The sequence below is a fragment of the Macaca fascicularis genome, chromosome X (assembly GCF_037993035.2).
Source record: "Macaca fascicularis isolate 582-1 chromosome X, T2T-MFA8v1.1".
NCBI lineage: Eukaryota > Metazoa > Chordata > Mammalia > Primates > Cercopithecidae > Macaca > Macaca fascicularis.
The window spans coordinates 33,104,347-33,127,022 of NC_088395.1; the positions used below are offsets into that span (position 1 = coordinate 33,104,347).

The 22,676-nt window shown below is 34.0% G+C and overlaps 1 protein-coding gene across 13 annotated transcripts in view; it reads right to left on the reverse strand.

The window, feature by feature from the left end:
• Positions 1–22,676, reverse strand: part of DMD (dystrophin) — a 2,153,717-nt gene that overhangs the window by 1,948,116 nt on the left and 182,925 nt on the right. For all 13 annotated transcript variants that reach the window (XM_015443662.3, XM_065538825.1, XM_065538826.1 and 10 more), the window contains one exon: positions 12,847–12,908. In XM_015443662.3, the coding sequence (XP_015299148.3) occupies positions 12,847–12,908 (62 nt within the window). The remainder of the gene's footprint in view (positions 1–12,846; positions 12,909–22,676) is intronic.

Consider the following 22,676-nt stretch of genomic DNA (forward strand, 5'->3'; position numbering starts at 1 on the left):
GGAACAAGACAAAAATGTCTCTTACCATAATGCAATAAGACAAAAAAAAGGGCAGATCTATTGGAATGTAGAAATGAAGCTGTATTTCTTCACAGATGATATGCTCATCTATGTAGAAAATCTGAAAGAATCGAAAAATAACTCCTGGAAATAGTAAGCAATTGTAGCAAAGTTGCAGGATACAAGATTAATACACAAAATTAAATTGTTTCTTATATACTAGCAAGGAACAAGTGGAATTTGAAATGTAAAACACAATGCCATTTCCACTAACATTTTCAAAAATAAAATACTTATGGATAAATCTTTAAAAAAAACAAGATCTTTGCAAGAAAGCCACAAAACTCTGATGAAAGATATCAGAGGAACTAAATAAATAGTGAAATATTCAGTGTTCATGGATAGAAAGACTCAATATTGTAAAGAAGTCAGTTCTTCTCAAGTTGATCTATAGATTTAACGCAATCCCAATCAAAATCCCAGCAAGTTACCTTGCCTCATATAGACAAACTATTTCTAAAGTTTATATGAAAGGCAAAAGACCCAGAATAACCCACACAATACTGAAGGAGAAGAACAAAGTTGGAAAACTGACACTATCTGATTACAAGACTTACTATGAAATGACAGAAATCAAGAAAGTATATTGGCAAAATAATAGACAAATACATCAATAGAACAGAATAAAGAGCGTGGAAATAGACCCACAGAAATACGGTTTACTGATCTTTGACAAAGGGGCAAAGGCAATAGAATGGAGCAAAGATAGTCTTTTCAACAAATAGTGCTGAAACAACTGGACATCTACATCAAAAATATAAATGTAGACATAGACTTTGCACACTATAAGATGTGAAGAGAGACAAAGATCAAGTTACCACTACTGGATTTACAAGTTAACATTCACTGGTTGTACACACACACAATAGTTGTACACACACACAATGCTAGAGGCACCTGTATCATCTCTCATTGTTTCTTATTTTTTAATAGAGATAAATTTATTTATTTTTGTCATTGAGGATAAATGTTAGGAGTTGAAAACAAATACTCCTTCCATAAAAGCATACTAAAACTAAAATTATTTTCAGTGATTTCCCATGGGAAATTTACCTATACTTTGCCACCAAACCCTCTCCTGCAATAGTCTTTCTTATCCCGGTAAATAACCATCCCATCCTTCCTTTTGCTCAAGCTAAAACTGTTTTTCTCCACTCTCTCAATCTCCATTTTTAGTCCATCAGCAAACTCTGTTACATCTACTTTCAAAATATATCCAAAATTTGATCATTTCTCCCCAGATCCATGGACACCAACCTAATCCTAGCCACACACACACCCAGCCTTCATTACTACATTATCCTCTAACTCACCTCTCTACTTCTACCTTTGCATCCTACATTCTAACTTACATTATTTCTGGCTACTGTTCAGAACTCTCAAAATCTCCTAATCTCCCACAATGTACAAGCCAAGACCTTTACAATGGTCAATAAGGCCCTACCTGATTTGTTCTAATACCACTCCACTTGTAGCTCCTACTGCTCTTCCTCAGTCACTCTGCACCAGCCATCTTGACTCTTGTTGTCCCACAGACACGCACTCTCTCCTCAGAGTGTACATATTCTTCCTTCTGCCTAGAACTCTCTTCTCCAAGACACCTGCAAGATTCACTCCTTTCCTTCCTTCAGGTTTTTTGTATGCCTCTTAAGTGAGGCTTTTCCAGGACCTACTACATAAAATAGCAACCTACCCCTTGAAATATCCCTATTCTACCCTTATCCTGCTTTATTTTTTTCTCTTAGCACTTGTCACTTTCTGAAATTCTATATTCTAGTTGCAGAGAGAAAAAACAAACAAGTTGACAAACAAATACAGAGAACGTCAGATAGTTTGCTAAATGTTTCCTTCGATTTAGCTCGCTACCTAATAGGGCCCTATGATTAAAGGGACTTGATCTCTTAACTGTTATATTCAAAACAATAGAGCACCTGATATGAAATAGGTAGTGAATGTAGATTTCATGTGTATTTCTGTCAAAGCATGTTTCCTTAAATATAAATTATTTGTAAAGGATAAGAACTTCAAGTACAGATATAATACTCAAAATATTTATTCTCTAACTGACATAATAACTGCAGGTAATTTTAATAGAACTAGTTCCTATGAAAAGTACTCTCCATAGACCTTGTAGATTGAAGACATTTTTTTTCTTTTTTCCTTTGGGCCAGGTGAACTAAATCAAAGAAAGAAACATTTAGCAAATTCATCTGCAACTCTCATTTGTTCTCATTAAAACACAGCTAATGCTAAACCAAAGAGTGACTTCACACATTTCTAATGAAAAGGTCTCTTAGTTTGCATTCATCACCTGGCCACAATTCTGGACAAGACTGAAAGTGACCGCTTGTTTATAGATCACTTTTTGTCTATTTTTACTGTTACTTATCTCTGCATATAGAACTGGTACAGTGAAATTAGCTAAATTGGGATACAATAAAGCAAAGCGCTTTAAAAAACCATACTCTGCCTTTTATGTTCCAAGATACACACAGGTCTGCCCTCTATGTGCATTATTACAAGAGAAGTTTCTACAGTTGAACTTATATCAATACATTACTGTCAGACTAGATCTTAATTCTTTGTGTTCTGGCTACCATGATCATAATTTGAAATATAATTCTAGGAATCCATAGGAATCTTGGTAAGGTTAAAAATGCAATGCCCTTAAGTGAAGCACAGAGGAAGACCTTCAGAGTGTCACTAAAATGAAATCCTTCTGCTGAAGCAAAGTGAAGCACAAAAGAGAGATGGAAAGAATCTGTATGCCAGTTGGAAATGTTTTATTCCTAAGAAAAATATACAATTGCCCATTAAAGGATTGCAGTGAAAGACATTTGCGGATACAGTCAACAGTAACACCTCAACAAACTGTTTTTTCTAAACTTTGAACTCAATTATATTAATATCTTTATTCATCGCCTATCTGCCCTGAAACACAAAATAACTGGGATTTTAAAAAATATCATATATATATGTGTGTGTGTGTGTGTGTGTGTGTGTCAATCAGATAAGTATTTTTAAGTCTTATAACCTAAAACAACTACATATTATATTACATATATATATGTATATATATATGTAATAACACACAAACACACACACATTTAAAAAAATAGGTATAGGTTGAGCCTTCCAAATCCAAAACTTCCAAATCCAAAATGTTCCCAAATCAGAAATCTTTTGAGCACTGACATGAAACACAAAGGAAATGCTCGTTGGAGCATTCCGGATTTCAGATTTTTGGATTTGAGATGCTCAACCAGTAAGTATAATGCAAATACTCCAAACAAAAATCCAAAATTTGAAACATTTCTAGTTTCAAACATTTTGGACGAAGAATGCTCAATTAGTATCAGATTGATCGATTTTGAGTCTTTTAACTCGTTCAGTTTTTGAGTATAGTCCCCACAAGATAAATCCCAATTTAAATCAAGTACTTGCAGTGATTCTCAACTGGAAAAAGGTCATTCCCCTTTGAGGGTTCAATAAATTCCTCATTGGGGTTTCCTCAAACATTCTCTACTACAGACCTGATTAAATTACTGAAATTCTAACACTGTGGTTCTCAAAGTGTGGTTCTTTGGCCACCAGCATCAGCATCACCTGAGAACCTGTTAGAAATCCAGATTCCTAGGTCCCACCCTAGACGTATGGAATTAGAAACTCTGACTATGGGCCCCAGCAATCCATGTTTTTTTGTTTTGTTTTGTTTTGTTTTTTGAGACTCAGTCTTGCTCTGTCGCCCAGGCTGGAGTGCAGTGACTGGATCTCAGCTCACTGCAAGCTCTGCCTCCCGGGTTCACGCCATTCTCCTGCCTCAGCCTCCCGAGTAGCTGGGACTACAGGTGTCCGCCACCTCGCCCAGCTAGTTTTTTGTATTTTTTAGTAGAGACGGGGTTTCACCATGTTAGCCAGGATGGTCTCGATCTCCTGACCTCGTGATCCGCTCGTCTTGGCCTCCCAAAGTGCTGGGATTACAGGCTTGAGCCACCGCGCCCGGCCGCAATCCATGTTTTAACACACTTTCTAGGTAATTCCAATGTGTTTTGCTGCACCATTTTGGAGTGTGCATGGTATCAAACAACTCTAAAAAAAATGATAACCTGCTTGCTTTTTCATTTTAGGACTTTATGTTTATTGCCAAATATAAAGGGTAGACTTCAGACCAAATTTTACATGAAGCATTAGTGGTGGGGGGGCAGTCTAATTCTTCTATCATTGTCTATTATTTTAGAGCTTCACAGTCTTCAATGAGAAGTTGCAAATTAACATGACTAAGCCATTATTTTATTGTTAGCTCATCCAGCCCCACAAAAGTATAATTCTTCAAGAATGGCATTATATGCCTTCTCACAACCTCTCTTCTTCACTCCTAAAGATCTCCCTTGCTACTACTCACCTGACAAGTCATACTTCTTCGATTATTACATATTTCTACGTGCAATTACTGCTGCCTTCATCTTTCTTGAAATTGTCTCTGCTTAGACAACACCAGATTAAATATCACCATCTTTTAAAAAGCTGTTATCCTCTCCAAGCAATTAGTCATTCTGTCTTCTGTTCCCACAGCATTTCTATTACCTTAAAGATTATGTTTTATTTTAATTATTTGTTGATGCAACTGTTTCCTTTCTCAGATGATAATCTCTTGGAGAGAGAAAACCATGTTGGGTTGTGCCTTCATCACTGTATGACAGTATGATTAGCACATAATTGACATTCAATAAGTATTTGTTAAATGTTGAAAGGTTATTTAGTAAACATATATCTCTGATAGGATGGTACCAGAGTGTCAATTGTTCTTTCCAAAATAAAAATACATCACTAATGTCAATATGTGTTGTTTTGCTAGACAGCAAAATAAAATCAGATAAATAATGAATTGGTCCATCAGCCATAGAGAATTTTTTTTTTTTTTTGCTAGCAACAATCATGCTAATTGGTAAATATTTACATATGCAAGCTAAATATGCTTGGTACTGAGATCACTCCATACAATACAGGTGTAATCAGTAATTCCAATTTTCTTGTATTTCAGGACATGGTAACTTAGAGACCAGAACATTTACCTTCTAAAAGGAATTGTCAAGATCTCAGTAACACTGGGTTGATAAACAACAACATATTTCCAAGAAACTTCTTTACTATTAACAATAAGTGATTTGTCTTTCATTGAAAACAGTGACACCTATCACAATCCATTTTTGTCTCACTAACTGAGTAATACCCTTTGTTACTCAGGTACTTTGCAAAGATTGTTTCAGGAAAACATTCAAGGGAATGGTTCTCAGTAGATTAAACCATTTAGTATAATCATCTTGATTCCAAACACAAACACATCATTCTACAAGTCATCTTAACACCAAGTGTAGTACATGCCAGTAAAGTGCTATCTTGATTTTCATATAAAACTGTTTTAAGTTGATATTCACATTGTCATTTACACACAATAATTTGTTTATGAGTAGTAGAAATAAAAAGCAATATTCGAAAATGAAAATATTCAGTTTAGATAACTATACTGAAAACTAAGATTACTCCACCCACCAAAATGCGGTAGGCAAAAATATTAACATTTAAAGTACAAACAGTTCTTGACTTAAGATATTTTGACTTCATAATAGTGCACAGTGATACACATTTAGTAGAAACTGTATTTTGAGTACCCATACATGCATTCTGTTTTTCACTTTCAGCACAGTATTCAATTACATGAGCTAGCTTTATTATAAAATAGGTTTTGTGCAAAATGATTTTGCCCAACTCTAGGATAGTGTTAAGGGATCACATTTCAAGGAGGGTAGGTTAAGCTACATTGTTTCGTAGGTTAGGTATATTAAAGGCATTTTTAACTTGTGATATTTTCAACTTACGATGGGTTTATAGGGACCTAACCACACAAGTTGAGGGGCGTCTGTATTAGAAATCATTCAGAAAGAATCAACTAAAAAACTCCCTAAACAAGGGTTGCATTTTGGGGTTAGTAAACATTCAAAGGTGGATTAAAGCCTCTGTTAGTAAGCAAGCATTTAATACCGCCTATTATTGAGTCTTCACTGTCTCCAGCCCCGCTGCCTGCTTCTCATAGGACTTACCAATTTTATGATGTGTCCCAAAAATGCATCACTGGGTAGGTGGGATTGTTGTCCCAACAATAATAGGTATGGAAATATCATGAGTTTTAGAGTCCATTTTCTTGGGTTCTAGCTTCATCTCTTCCATTTACTGTGAGTAAGTCACCTACATTCACATTTTACTCATCTTGAATACTTGACTCATATGATTATTGGAGCAACTAACCATATACATATAATTTTCAGTAGGATTATTAACATGATGGTATACATAAACAAAAAGTTCCCAATCCTCACTATTTCTGAAACGAGGATTTCTATAAATTTCCTGTATCAATATTCATCTCTCCAAAATAATTGCACTAAATAATTCAATTGTTACCAAAGTCTTGTACAGGCTGCTCATCAGCATCCAGAGACATAGTTCACTGTACGTCATCTTCTCTAATGATTTAATTCTTCCTATTATCAGATAAAAAGAAACAGGAAGCCAGAGGCACAGGGGTAATTTTAGATCTATGTAAAACCTTCCAAGGCACAATAGCTCTTCTCGATTACTTCTGTTAAAGCAGGCACGTTGTACAATAGTTATATATAAATGTGTTAGTTATATACAAATTTAGAATTAACTTACACAATGGAAAGGTGCATATATATTGCTACCTCCTTCACTGAAATAATGTTTTGCCACTTTGTCCCAGTATCATCCTTTTATTAAAAAAAGTCTAAGTTCATTTTAAATATATAACATGCTTATTGGGTGCATGTATATGTGTGTGTGTGCATGTGTGTTTGTGTGTGTGTGTTTGTGTGTACGTGTTGAGGACATGAATTGGCATACAGAGTGTAGTAGGATAATAACACATGAATAAATGCTCTTCTGTGTTAAAACAAGGCATGGCATTGTGGACAAGCTGTCCTTTATGTAATCATGTTACTTGGCTATTAAGCATATCAGCTACGACCAAAATGCACTGAAAACCAGGACACTTACAGTATTCTGGACTCTACCTGGCCATTCAGAATGGAAGTGGCAAGAAGCAGAAAAATGCAAAATGTTATGGAGATTGAATTTCTCACCAGTCAGATTTTTGGGGTTACTAGTTGCTGTAGGAACAGATTCATCCAATGTAGAGAAACAAGGAAATATGGTTTATTACAAACTAGGTTGCAGAATTAAAATTCATGTGTGTTTCAATAACATCATGAAATTATGCAGTTAGGAACACAATGATTACAACTAAAATGACATGTTCTCAAGAAGACCAGATGAGAGCATGGAAAATAATAGAAGTAAATAAGAAGGAGAGATTCAGTAGAAAAATATTCATAAATATATGCATTTTTAAATTCAATTCAGAAAATATGTTACATAATGACAAAAATGGGACTATTTTTTGTTCATATGATTTACTATTTATAATGCCCTTTTAATATATGTTTTGTTACAAGTAGGCATGAACATATAAGAAAAATAAGACTCAAAGAATTTCAATTTTATATTTACCTTTCTTTTCAAATAAATTAAAGGATGGATATAACGTTTTCTCCTAAGGTAGAGAGTGGTGTAAAGAAGCCTGCTTCATCAAAAAATAATGTGCTGGTGGGGTTGTGGAGAAAATGGAATACTTATACACTGTTGGTGGGAGAGTAAATTAGTTAAATCATTGTGGAAGTCAGTGTAGTGATTCCTCAAAGAGCTAAAAACAGAACTACCATTCAACCCAGCAATCCCATTATTGGGCATATACCCAGAGAAATATAAATCATTCTATTATAAAGACATGTGCATACATGTGTTCATTGCAGCACTATTTACAATAGCAAAGACGTAGAATCAACCCAAATGCCCATCAATGACAGACTGGATCAAGGAAATGTGGTACATATACACCATGGAATACTATGCAGCCATAAGAAAGAATGAGATCATATCCTTTGCAGGGACATGGGTGGAGTTGGATGCCATTATCCTTAGCAAACTGATGCAGGAACAGAAAACCAAGTACTGCACATTCTCACTTATAGGTGGGAGCTAAATGATGAGAACACATGGACACACAGAGGGGAATAACGCACACTGGGGCTTATTGGACGGCGGAGGGTGGAGGGTGGGAGGAGGGAGAGGATCAGGAAAAATAATTAATGGGTCCTAGGCTTAATATTTGGGTGATGAAATAATCTGTATAACCAACCCCCATGACACAAGTTTACCTATATAACAAACCTGCACATGTACCCCTGAACTTAAAGGTTAAAAACAGAAAGCCTGCTTTACTGACTCACAAGTTTAGTGTTAATTTATACTACATCATGCTTATCATGCTGGCTAAAAGGTAAATTAAAAATAAATCTTGCAAAAAGTATGTCATATCAATTTATTTTATCACATAATACTGTTCAAAGAGGGCGAGTCCTGGCTTTTTAATGTAGAGATATACGTTGTGGCAATGAAGAGGTAAATGAACTATTGTGGCAGGCCAGGTCTCACTAACGCAGGCCTCCATGACAACTGTTTCAGCACTGACTGAGTGGGAAAGTTAAATATTAAAAGCTGATAGAGCCAGTGCTCTTATACAAAGGCTGGAAGGTAACAAAAGTCCACCAAGAGTTTTGCCCAAGCCTTTCCTGGGCCTTGAAGCATGACAAGATAATGAAGGAATTCTTAACAGGACCCTTTTAGTATTAACAAAGTTTTATTGGGGGTCTGAAGAGACTCCCCAGGCCTCCACAAATAAGTTTACTGGGTTCTGAAGGAACTCCCCCAAACTCCATGATTTATCAGGAGATAAGATAAGGGTAATCATCCCAGCACCTGGACCCATTTAGATTAAGTACATTTACTGAGTCTCCAGAGGAAGGTCTTCAGTAATCAGATCTTAGTTATAGATTAGAAGAAGTAAATCACTTATATTTTTAGACGAATGCACACTTACATGTAGACATATAGTGTAGAAGATATATAAGCTCTGGAAAACTTGGCAATTTTGAGTTGGTCTGGGGATAATTTCCAGGCCTTCTCCCTGTAACCAGTTACAGAAATAAAAACTCCCTCCTTTCCCAGTTCACCTGCATCTCCTTATTGGGCCACAAGAATAAGCAGCCCAACTGTCAGTTTGGTCCAGGAACACTATCATCATATCATGGGCTTTTGTGAAGACATTAAACAAAACTAATTATACATTTCTACTTCATTTAAGTCAAATATGCATACTATGTTGGAAAAAAGTCAGACAGAAGAGTGAAGTATGGAAATAATGATGATCACTAAATTCAGTATAGGATCAAAACCATCATATCACTCATTGGGAGATAGTTTATCTCTCTCAATTGATCTAGTAGTAAACATTTTTTCCATAAAAATTTTCTCAAATACAAACATCAAGCACATTTTATGGCAAAATTATTTTTGGTCATGATTTCAAAACTGTACTTTCCTTTAATAAGCCTGCATGGATGAGCATGATTTTTATAATGCAAATTATATTTGCCATAGAGTATACACTAGGCTTTTTAAAGGATTATAACATATCAATAAATTACATGGAAAGAATATATACCCTGAATTAATCTTATCTAGAAATGGCTTTGTGTTTATGTGGAGATAAATATTGTTCAGTTATCTCTATATAATAGATGTGACAAATCACATTCTAGTAGAATTTTTTGGAATTGAAGGTTAATAGAAGACTTATTTTAAAAAGAGAGGGCTTATTTTTAAAATGGTACTGGGAAAGTGAAAAATCAGTTAGATTAGACACATTTGGCTTCAAATGACGCCACAACAACAAGGATACATTTAATCACATTTATTTCCTTAAAATATCCCTTCCGTAGCTTTACAAAATAACAAGGAAATATTTTGTTGTCTCTCTATAATTTACAAATATTATATAAATGTGTATATAAAAGGCAATGAAAAATTATCATCTGTCTGTGTGGTAAATTAGACACAGACAGACATTAATATGACTATAAAAATGAATATGAGTTAGGTTTATTAGTGAGGCATTTTTATGGTTATATGAATGTGTCTGTGCCTGTGTCTAATTTACCACACAGGCAGGTAATTTTTCATTGCCTTTTTTCTCTTTTTAAAGTCTTCTTCAGCACAATTTTTCCACTCAGTTTTTCTTCTATTTCTAAATTTAGCATAGATTTAATGATTTGTACTACTGACCTAGTGTCTTTATTCTATTTATGTAGTGCACTAGTAATAAACATTGAGATTATATAGAAGATATACATTCCTGCCTTTGATAGGCTCACATTTTAGAGCTTTCTTCATAAAGTTTACCAGATTCCCTCTAGCTCAGATTACTGCTTTCTCAGACCACCCACACTGTGCCCACTCAGTTCTACTCCATTTAGAAATTAACCAAAAACTCCCAAATAACTGTGCAGGCTCCATGAGATCAGGAGATTTCACTTCAACTAATTTGTGTATCCTACAGGGCTAGAATTCTGCTGAAAGGCATATGCAGTGATGCAATAAATTGCCAAATGATGATATATATCACGATTATGTTTATCTTTTGATATCACCAAGTGATTTAAACTGAATCAACAAGCTTCCTCTAAATTCCCATCTTCTTCAAAAGTGTCTAAAACAATGTAGTCACTTGCCGAAGTTTTGACAGAAAAGAGTAAGAGGAAAAATATTCTTTCCAAGTTCTCAAAATTAGAAGTTAGTGCACATGTATATACACATTTTACCTTTAAATAAGTTTTCTCCTCTGTCTTTGTAAACTTTTATTTCTATTCCTGACACTTAGGATATGCTTGATAATAGAATTTCTGTACTTGAAAGAATGGTGACTCTTTTGATCAATTATAACAGACTTAGGGAGAACGTTTGCAATATAACTGAAAAGTGTGAGTTGAATTAGAGGATGCAAATATTTGGGAAGAAAACAGTAAATGTACTCATATATGTGAATATTTTACAGTTTTAAGATACGGGCATTCATAAGGACAGAAAAAAATATACCAAATTGCTCTAAGGCAGTGCTAACAATATATAAATAGAGGATGGACTTGATATCAAGCTTTGATTTGTATATTAACAGGTGAGTTATGATAAATGATAATGGAAAAATGATAATGCACAGAGTGAAGATCTATTTCAATTTGTGGAAATGAGGATACACAGTACTTGTCATGTTTACACACCTTTTAAAAATTACTCTGATTCAATTCAAAGATTCACAGTATTGTCACATTTATTATTTCAGAAAAATCTCTTCACAATTCTGATTTGTCTGTATGTTTGTTTGAAAATATATCTCGTCTGCTTCAGAATTCCAAAACTTAAAAATGTAAATGATGCCAGTAAATACAGCAATTAAACCATATATACCCATCTTATAAATATTCTGAGAATTATGAATACCTATCCTAAATATCCTGGGTTTATTTTAAATTTATTCTTCTCGATTTGTGTTGTTATATTTTATTTCATTTAGCTAAAAAAGTTGAGGATTTAAAAAACATTTTTAAAATATATGTTTCACTTTATGTCTATAATAGAAATTTATTATTAATTCAGCAAGTAAATAAAATGAACTTTTATTAGTTAAAATTCAGTAAGTTATATTAAACAGTACATGGCAACATTCTGCTACCAAATACCACAAAGAACAGACAATATTCTAAAAACGTTCGTCATAGGAAAGGGAGAACTTTTGAGATTGGATCTCCTAGTGGATTGTTTTGGATCCATTATCATGATTTTTACAAAATCAGACCCATAGAGGGAGTAATTCATAGCTATTAAGAGTATTGGGCATTTTACAGGAAATTTTCATTTTTAGTGACTCTTTAAATCATTACAATAAGAAACAAAATATCCATTATCAAAACTATGCCACTCTTAAAGTCTAGGCTTTAAGGGTCATATTTTATTAGCTTTATTTTTCCATTATCTAGATTTGATGTTTCAATTAAGCAATCAAAATATACATATATAACCATTCATGATGGAAACATAAGAAAGCTAACTCACCAAACATTTGATTGATTTACCCAAATCGAGAATAATAATTAAAATGCAAGTCTTTTAAACCTTGACATACCAATAAACCTCCATATATTGTATTCCTAATACTACTTTTCAGGGTAAGAATATCTTGCTCTGTGTTCACCTATAATCATCTAGAGTTGTGCTATTGATTAGAAATTGAGTTGTATTTGCAAAATGAGTAAATATTAAGAGTATGGATCGATGACTGCAGAAATACAAGATGAACTTATTGTCTTTAATTATTTGAAATATGCTCTAAATTATAGTGGCTTAATACACCCAAAGCAATTATATTGTTTTTCTTGAACTTGGTAAAGACGAAGAGGGACAAAAAAATAATTTTCACAACAAAAATCCCTCATATCTTCTTCTACTGTGTGACATATTCTAGCTACTTGATGGAAGGTTGCCGCTATAACCTCTGATGACTCATGTCATTAAAGAAACTCACATTGTCAAGAATAATCCAAGACACACATTTTATATGATTAAATCGTGTATCTTTGCCATATCTTCTGCTGCTTACTCCTTAAATAAGAGTGAACATAATGTTCCCAGATTTGGACAACTAAAATAAAATGACAGTATGAGAAAAATAACACGGATTTTTAAGATACACAGGTACATAGTCCATTTTGAAAATTTCACAACTTAGATCTTAAAAGTAAAGTAACAAACCATTCTTACCTTAGAAAATTGTGCATTTACCCATTTTGTGAATGTTTTCTTTTGAACATCTTCTCTTTCATCTAAAATGCAAAATAAAAAAATAAAAGTTAAGAAGCAACTTTAAATATAATTCTTATTTTACAACCAAAGTAACTTTCCATTATTATGTGTTAATGTTATTTTACCTTTAGTATTACATTCATTGATAAATGGAATTAAACATGAGTGATGCTGGTTTGGGATATCCAAATTAAAATGATATCTGAAAAATGGCCAGGTGCGGTGGCTCACACCTGTAATCCCAACAGTTTGGGAGGCTGATGAGGACGGATCACTTGAGGCCAGTAGTTTGAGATCAGTCAGGCCAACATGGCGAAACCCCATCCCTACGGAAAATACAAAAATTAGCCAGGCATGGTGGCATGCGCCTGTAATCCCGGCTACTTGGGAGGCTGAGGCAGGAGAATCATTTGAATCCAGGAGGTGGAGGTTGCAGTGAGCCGAGATCATAGTACTGCACTCCAGCCTGGGCAACAGAGTGAGATCCTGTCTCAGATTTGTAGTATCTGAAAAATAATTAATATGACCAAACCCATAGTCATTCAAATACTGTATGACTAGAGAAAAAAAGTCTCATCTGAATAGTAGTATTTATTCCCCAGTTATGAATAGATACTCCAGTATCATTAAAAGAAACTCGCAGCTGTCATTTACTCTGAAAAACTGTTTTGGAGGCTTTCCCCATGCTATCCACCCGACCATGTAGAAATGATTATTCCTTCCTTTGCAGCATCTACATTCTCTAACATGGGCCTGCTCTCACTATGGAAGAGGTTTCCTGATGAGCAGGAGCATGGTTTAGTTATCTTTGCTTCCCAGAGCTTAGCACACTGTCTGAACAAATTAAGAGCTCAGAAAATAAATTTGACAAATACGTGAATGCTTTAAGGGAGGGGAGACTCTACAACTCTATAATTTCTAGGACCTCTTTTCATCTAAAAGTCAGAAAATTTCAAATAAAAATGCAAATGATACTCTTCATGGCCTACATATAAATACTCAAAGAAAAAACCCCCAAGGATTTATACTAAGGGATTAGGGAGAAAAATTATTAAAAAAACAGCTTCACAGAATTCGTTTCTACAAATGATCTTTTTGTCCCTAAACTGGAAATTAGTATTAAGTCAAATGGACAGAAAAATCATCAATCTTGATATATTAAAATGTTTTTCTCCAAGCCAAAGACTATTTTTTAATTATTGTAAATATAATCATATTAGTTAATGTTCAGTAAATGAATGTATCTGAGAGATATTTAAAATTTATACATTTTATATTTTATTTACTTGGATCAAAAGAACTGTTCTTGAAATGCCCTTTACAAAGTAATCATGTTTGCTCTCGTATTTTTTTCAGGAGTAAATCTCCATTGCCTCTCTTAAAAACATGATAAGGAATCACTTTCTCATCACAAATATATGCATGCACTAAAAATATCTGTTTATCTTTAAATCACAATATTAATCTATAAGTAGATTCCTTTAATCAATATGAGAAATAACAGTGAATACATAAATTTCAAACTTTCATCTGAAGTGAGAAATTTTATTTAGCATTACAAATACATTTTTATTATTTAATTGTGTTATTCCCAGAAGCTTCTATATGTATGGTCAATATCAACATTATGCATATGGTATGTAATTAATCTTAGCTACAATATGGAAGTATTTCCTTTGTTGACAAGGGTGAATAAATAAAAACAGATAGTAATAGTTTTCAAACCTATTCTAGTTTCCTTCAAATCTTTACTTTCATAAAATTAATACTAACCCTTGCAAAATAATTTTAAAAAGAAATGGAACATTTCAAAATGGTCAAAATTAAATCATCTTCATTGACTTTCTGGAGGAAGTTTGGTCAATACATCTATGTATCAATAGTATATACATATATTCCTAAAAGCAAATGACCTTATTTGCAATTCCACTTATTTTTCCTACATGTGCATGCATACCTTCTGTCAGAAAGCAGAGAGTAAATGAGTCAGTTGAAAGCATACATTCAGATGTCTTTGAAACATACCCCAAACCCTCTGCCAAAAGCTCATATGAGGTCTTTTGAAGTGATTTAATCTAGAGGCTTTTAAGTGAAAAATACGGAGTAGAACAACATGTTTATCCTTTTCAGTTATATGAACAAGGAGCATTTTTTAGGTAAGCATCAAAGGCAGCACGAAAATCTTGACATTATGTGCAAAATGTTACGTATCTACTGTGTAAATAACACTAAATGTGAGCTTCAACATATAAACATCTTCGCTGGCTGTCCTCTCTTACCTCTATGTCTTTAATACAAGAAAAATATGTCTTCAATGAATTATTGTTTTATTTTGGTATAGTAGCATATATTTTCTTCAACATAATAATTATTAATATAATTAATTGTATTATTATAATAAAATGTATAACAATCCTTAGTGTCTTACTATTCATAAAGTTGTTTCAATTATGTCATCTCAATCTGTATGTAATTTACCACTTTATATATAAACACAAGTTGAGAAGGAATAAAGCTATTAAGTGACAGAAATGAACTCGATATAGATTTTCTGAATCAAAGTTCATGGCTTTTCACATTGACCAGATATCTATCATTTACATTATAATTGCATAATTAACAATACAGAATACCATAACATAATCAGAGTCACAAAAGGTGAACATATTAACACAAATGCAAAATAACCATGAAATCAGAGCTTCTATTTTGAGCAACTCAAGGAGGTTCCGTGTATGTTGTAACCTATGTGAATAACGTCCTGGAATTTTTCAATGCATAACTTATATGTCTGTATGAACTAATCTAGAACTGAATAATGAACCTTCCTTATGATACTGGATGATATGGTTGTTGATACTTCAAATAATAATGCTCTTACATTTACTAATTGATATTTGGTATTTCAATTTTCGTCTTATATACCATTATGGAAATATTTTAACATCCAAAAATCAATCAAAATTTTTATGTCCACACTTTTAAATTCTCCATAAATATATATTTCATATAACCAAAATAATATTCTTTCTTTTTCACTCATTTTATCATAGAGATCATACAGGCTGCTCTTTCCTTTTGTTTGGTATTAGAGACTAATCACAATAAACATGTTCATGCACTCACTTCTTTTTTGTTTTTATAATTGTCTTAGAATAAATTATCAGTTCAACATTATGAAAACCTTTATGACTTTTGCTAAATATCTTTATAATACTTTCCAAGTGATCATACCCACTTCTACTGGTACCAGAAAGAATGATATTGGGAATTATAATCTCATCAGCAGGTATGTCATTGATAGGAGTCTTGCTGCTTTAGTCTTTTGAGGTATTGCTGCTTTGTTTAGATGTAAGGAGATATTTGATGTTTGCTTTAATTATAATTAACTTGATTACTAATGAAGTAGAACATGTTTCATGCATTTATTTATTCTGCATGTTTCTACTTTTGTCAAAATACTTGTTTATATCCTTGCTCATGTATCTATTGAGCATTTAATATTTAAAATTAATTGGAATGAGATAATTATATATTGGTAATTCTTAAACATTTCAAGTCATGGGCTCCATTTGACTATCTGATGAAAATAATGAACCTTCTCTACAGAAAAATGTCTACACATATATATTTGCATATAGTTTCATACAGTTCACTGACCTCCCTGCAGAAAACTCCTATTACCATAAAATCCAAGTTAACGATCACCATTGTAAATTAAGCTACTTACTTTTAGTCAATGAATGAATGTATTTTCCCAAGTAGTCATGTGCCTTTTAATTTTTATTTTATTGTGGTAAAATGTTATACTTATTTACTTGACTTGATATATTTTTATTGCTATTTGTCATAGTGCTTAAAAGTTGACTATTTTAAGTTGTATACCCTTAGTTAACCTAAAGCCACTATACATACACATCATACATACATAAATTGTTCTAGAAACTATTTTAATACGTTAACATGATGTGTATTTCTGTAGTCACATAGTCTATAGTAAAACTATAGAATATTAATGTGCAATCAGCAACAAAGCAAATGAGAAAAGAATAAAGTGATAGCTGTTTTATTACAAAATGATTATGTGCTCCTGTTTAGTCATTTCAAGTAGCACATATTCTATTTCATTTCCTTTAGGGTTTGTTTATAACTGATTTTATTTTACTAATAAAAATATGCATGTGCATATTAATATGAAAGGCAAAGAAGAAAATATCTCTTAGGAAAATTTACTTGAAAACAGTTCCCTGGAGATATCAAGAAGTGAAGAACTACTACTTCATAAATTGCAAAAACTGACCAATGTTTTATTTTATTCTCTCTATGGGAAAAACCCATATAAAATTAGCTTTCTAACATGACATAAAAATTGTATTTCCTCTCAGAAATCTTTAACCCCTTCTAATAAAGTTATTTTTATTCAGTATATGTGGCCTTTCATATTTTTTAAGAATAGTACAATGAACTTTTACCTTGTTAATAACTTTTATATTCCTTAGTCCCTCAGGAGTATAAATGTGGGATATACTAAACTGCAATATTCATGATTCACAAGAGCAAGTTGCTGCAGAAGAATGATATTGGGCAAACTGAGAGAACATTAAATCTGTGGAACGGGCTTCCAGTCACTTTGCAGGACTTATGAGAATTGTGGCCTTAAAATTGCCAAGCCTCAGCCTCTTTAACTGTGAAATGAGAATATTCATGGCTTTTTAACGCACAGATCTATTGACAAGATATAATGAGATCATTTACTTATGCAATAATTTATAGAATAATTATTTACAGAATGCTTACTATGTCGTGGTCATTGCACTAGTTACTGAAAATATAAACAAGATTCAGTCTGGGAGAGCTCTTAGCCTAGTAGATAACAGACACATCATAGATAAATATGAAACATTTTGCATAAACAAAAATATATATAAATTTAAAGGGTATTATAGGAGCACGGAGAAAGGAATATGTAGCCACATGGAGAAAAGATATTTTGGAGAAGGTAATGGGTAGGTTGAGTTTAGAAGAATGACAGAAAGTAAAGAAGGAATAAAGGTAGGAGGAGGATAAAGATGAATCTCACTAAGCAGACAGTAAGACAAGGACAGAGCGATAAGAAACTGAAAGTACATGCTCATTCACTATGCAATTCTGTTTTGTTGCCCTCTAAAATGTGAGAAACGGAGTGGCATGGAATGAAATTGCATTGAGAGTTAGGAGTGAGATGCTGAAAGGCCTCCACAAGACCTCTTCTCTGCTATCAGATAAGACAATGTAAGTGAAAGCATTTAAAAACTGGGGGGAAAAAACAGAAAAATAGTTCTATAAACACTAATAATTATTCCCATTACATAAAGCAATTAGCCATAATCTGTGCAAGAAAATAAATTTTTTTTGACACAAGGTCTCACTCTGTCCCCCAGGCTGGAGTGCATTGGAACCACCATAGCTCACTGTAACTTCAGATTCCTGGGCTCAAGCAATTCTCTCAGCTCTGTCTCCTCAGTAGCTAGGACTACAGGCACACATCACCACATCTGTCTAATTTTTATTTTTTTTTCTTTTGTAAAGATGGGGTCTCCCTATGTTGCCCAGGCTGGTCTCAAACTCCTGGCCTCCATCAATCCTTCTGCCTCAGCCTCCCAAAGTGCTAGGACTACAGGCATGAGCCAACACACTCGGCCTAGAAAAACCCTTTTTAAATGATATTTCCTTGGGGGCTAGCTAATATGTTAATTGAATATCTTCATCCCTAATGTGACACAGAAAATGTATCTTTAAAAGGAGAAGGGAATATTAAAGTTGATACCAGTTTAGAAATACATGTAGTGAAGAAATGCAATGGGATAAGTTAATTTCACTTAAAGAAAGAACTATGAAGTAATATGGGAGGGCAATTAAGTTCAGTCTATTCTCTGCTTCCACCAAACATGAGAAAAAAGAAAATGAAAAATATGGAAGATTAATGATAAACGTTAGATAAGGTTGTGTGATGCTTTAGAGCATTATAAAGGAAGGCAACACATTTAGTACATATTTAGAAAATGGATTTACTGGCCGGGCGCGGTGGCTCAAGCCTGTAATCCCAGCACTTTGGGAGGCCGAGACGGGCGGATCACGAGGTCAGGAGATCAAGATCATCTTGGCTAACACGGTGAAACCCCGTCTCTACTAAAAAATACAAAAAACTAGCCGGGCGAGGTGGCTGGCGCCTGTAGTCCCAGCTACACGGGAGGCTGAGGCAGGAGAATGGCGGGAACCCGGGAGGCAGAGCTTGCAGTGAGCCGAGATCCGGCCACTGCACTCCAACCTTGGCGACATAGCGAGACTCTGTCTCAAAAAAAAAAAAAAAAAAAAAAAGAAAATGGATTTACTGTGCCATTAATATTACAAAATTGCAATGCAGAGTGGAGGAGGCTGCAATGGAAAATGGTATGAAAAATGCTTTCTGTTAAATCTGAGTAATAGTCTTTCATTATGGGATTTTTCTACGGCCTGAGGTGACATTAGTGGTCAGCTTATAATGAGGAGGTCTAAAATAATTAAACTTCTGCACAAAGAACAGAACAACTGTTCATGTCGAAGATATTTCCTTATTTCCCATTCACTCTACAATCAATGTAATGCAGTCTTCACTGCTCATCATCCTACAAAAGTTGTTCTTAATAACATCACCTACATCCTTTCTCATTTCCAAGAGAGTGACTGTCTGGATCAGAGCTGTAATCCCAGCACTTAGCATAGAATGTGTTAGGTGTTTTAAGTTAATGAAGACCAGATTTACTTTTTAGTCCTCTTCTCATTTTTCTCCGCTGCAGATATTAATTATATTAACCTGTGGTAGGCAGAATAATGTCTCCTCAAAAATGACCACGTGCTAATCCCTGACATCTGTGAATAAATTATGTTACATGGCAAAGTGGAATTATTGCAGATAGAATTAGACTTTCTAATTAGCTAACTTTTGATAGGGAGATTATCCCAGATTATCTGGGTGGGCAGGATGTAATCACAAGGGTCCTTATAAGGGAGAAAGGTTGGCGTAAGGGGAGAATTAGAAAGCAGTATGAGAAGGACTTGGTCCAAGGTGGCTGGTTTTGAAGATGTAGGAAGAAGGCCATGAGCCAAATAACATGGGGATTCTCTAGAAAATGGAAAAGGTAAGGAGACAGACTCTCCCCTGAGCCCAGTAAGGTCCATTTTGGATTTCTGACCTGCAGAACTGTCTGAGAATAAATGTATATAATTTTAAGCCACTGAATTTGTGGTAATTGTATAGCAGCAATAGGAAACTAATAAATTACATTTCATATTTAAGGCTATTAAATGACAAATGTGTACTTGACATCTACTAAGTGGTAGGAAAACAACTGTGAGAAAGACAGTGTCTCTACCTTTTTTTCCTTCTAGCTTAGTGAGAGAAGCGGACACAAAAAAAGGATAGGTTGATACAAATATACAGATAAGTTGCCTGATGAAGAAACTACAGAGTCCTGTTACAATAATACATTAAGGAAACTAACTTGAAAAATCTAGAGCTTCCTCGATGAAGTGACATCTCAGCTGAGTTTTGAAAGTTAATTAAGAGTAGAGAGACAAGTGGTAGAAAAAGAGAACTCTACAAAATGAAAAGAGCAGGTGAAACTGTCAGGATGTGAGAGAAAGAGTATGGTCCTTTCTCAGACCTAGAGATGGTGGAGGAGGATAAAAGTGGCAGAGATGACCCTAGAAAAAGTGAAATTATCATCAACCTATTTATGAAGAGCCTGAAAATATAGCCAGAGGGCAGTTTGAAATCAAAGCAGAATTTTAAGTAGGGAAACAGCAATGTTAGGCTTGGCTCTTAGAAATAAATTTCACAGTGTAGAGAATATTTGGGGATAAACTGTAAATAAGAAGACAGATGAGCTGATTATACTTACAATCCACATGAGAAATGAGCATGGCTTGCATTAATGAATGGCAGTGGGGCTGGAAAAGAAGTAGGTGCATTCGAGATATATTCACTGGGTAGTACTATAAGTATTAATTATTAATTATATGTGGAGTTAGGGGAGTTGGATCATGGATAATCAATAATAAAGCTAAGTTCCCTGATGGAGAAACTACAGTTCTGTTACAATCACATACTAAGAGAACTAACTTGAAAAATCCAGAGCTTCCTTGATGAGGTTACAGGCTAGATTATTCAGAATGGCATATAAGGGTCTTCACAATTTGACTCCAGCGTACTCCTCTAAACATATTATGGATTAGGCCTGTTGGCAGTCACCCATATCCCATACCTTATATACATCTACCAGGTCTGCCCTAGTCACACAAGCCAAATTTCTCCATAAAAAAATCATATGCTTTCTTGCTTTAGTCCTTTGTTCATGCAGTCCCTAGAATGAGGACACTCACTATTAAGATCTAGTTCGAATGTCAGGGTTTTCACAATCACACTTATTTCCCTGGCATAAGTTATCAATCAATGCTTCTGATATGAACATATGTGTAGACTTTTTTCTAATTATGCATATGTGTACGTATATATGTGTGTGTTACACACATAAATAACTGTATGTGTATGGACACACAGATACTTTAATTGTGTGTGCATTATAATTTATAAAGTGATTTCAAACATCTCATCTTGATTACAACCACACACACACACATAAATAGAAAATTAGTTTATTGTCTTCCAATAATGCAGCCCAAATCCCACTCATTACCTCCTAAATGTGACCACATTTAGATGAGAGAATTATTATGTCTTTGCAACTCCTGGCACATGGTATACTGAAGCAGAAATAGGTACTTAGCAAGGGTTTGTTGAATAAATCAAATGACTATTCAATACTGTAATTAAATCTCAGATCTACTAAGTCCTAGACCAATGCTTTCCCACTGCACTTCATCATACTGCTCAAACTACTCTGTTAATTATAGACCTTCTGTCACCAATTCATTTCCTAAATTATCCATTGAGCACCCATTAGACATAAAACTAATTTTTAATGACTTCCCCCAAAAATTTGGCCTTGGAACTGAAGTATTGCTAGTTATTTTCATCACTACAATGAATAAAAAATTAAGAGAAAGAATATTTCTTGCAAACAATCTGCCTTTATTTCTCTAGGTGAATTTCACTCTGTAATATGATATAATTGCCCTATAGTTCATCTTTCTTGACTTTCATGGCTTCTAACACAATGTAAAATGCTATGGATGACCTGTCTGTCCCTTTGCCTCCACTGCAAATGCCACTTCTTTCTCAGGTAGGTCAATTGCTTTTTTATTGTAGGGAGTTGTTGGACCCAGAAACCAATTTGGAAAGCTATGTCAGCTCATATTGAATAAAAGTTCTCTCCCATTCCCTGCCACTTAATCATAGAATTTATGCTCCATTAGCAAATTGGAGTTATGGTGAGAACCTAACATAATTGCATAATTGTATATTCATAAAAATTGCAATGCTCTATATACTGGAAACATAGCACAAGAATTGTAGAAATATATTTGTGAAGAATTAATCGAAGTTGCATGAAGTAGGACATAATAACAATGAGACAGAAGAAATGTATTAGAATGGAAGAATGATCAGAACTCCAAGAGTATATGAAAAGGTGTTAAGTGGCCTCAGTTGGAAAAACAGTGCCATCTGGTAGATTGTGCAGATAGTTCATTCTTATTCTCTTAAAATTGCATGTATTAGATACGATGCAGGCCAGTGGTTACATACACTCATTTCAGAGTCAAATAACCTGAGTTCCAACTCCAGTTTCACACTCATTATCTCTGTGTCC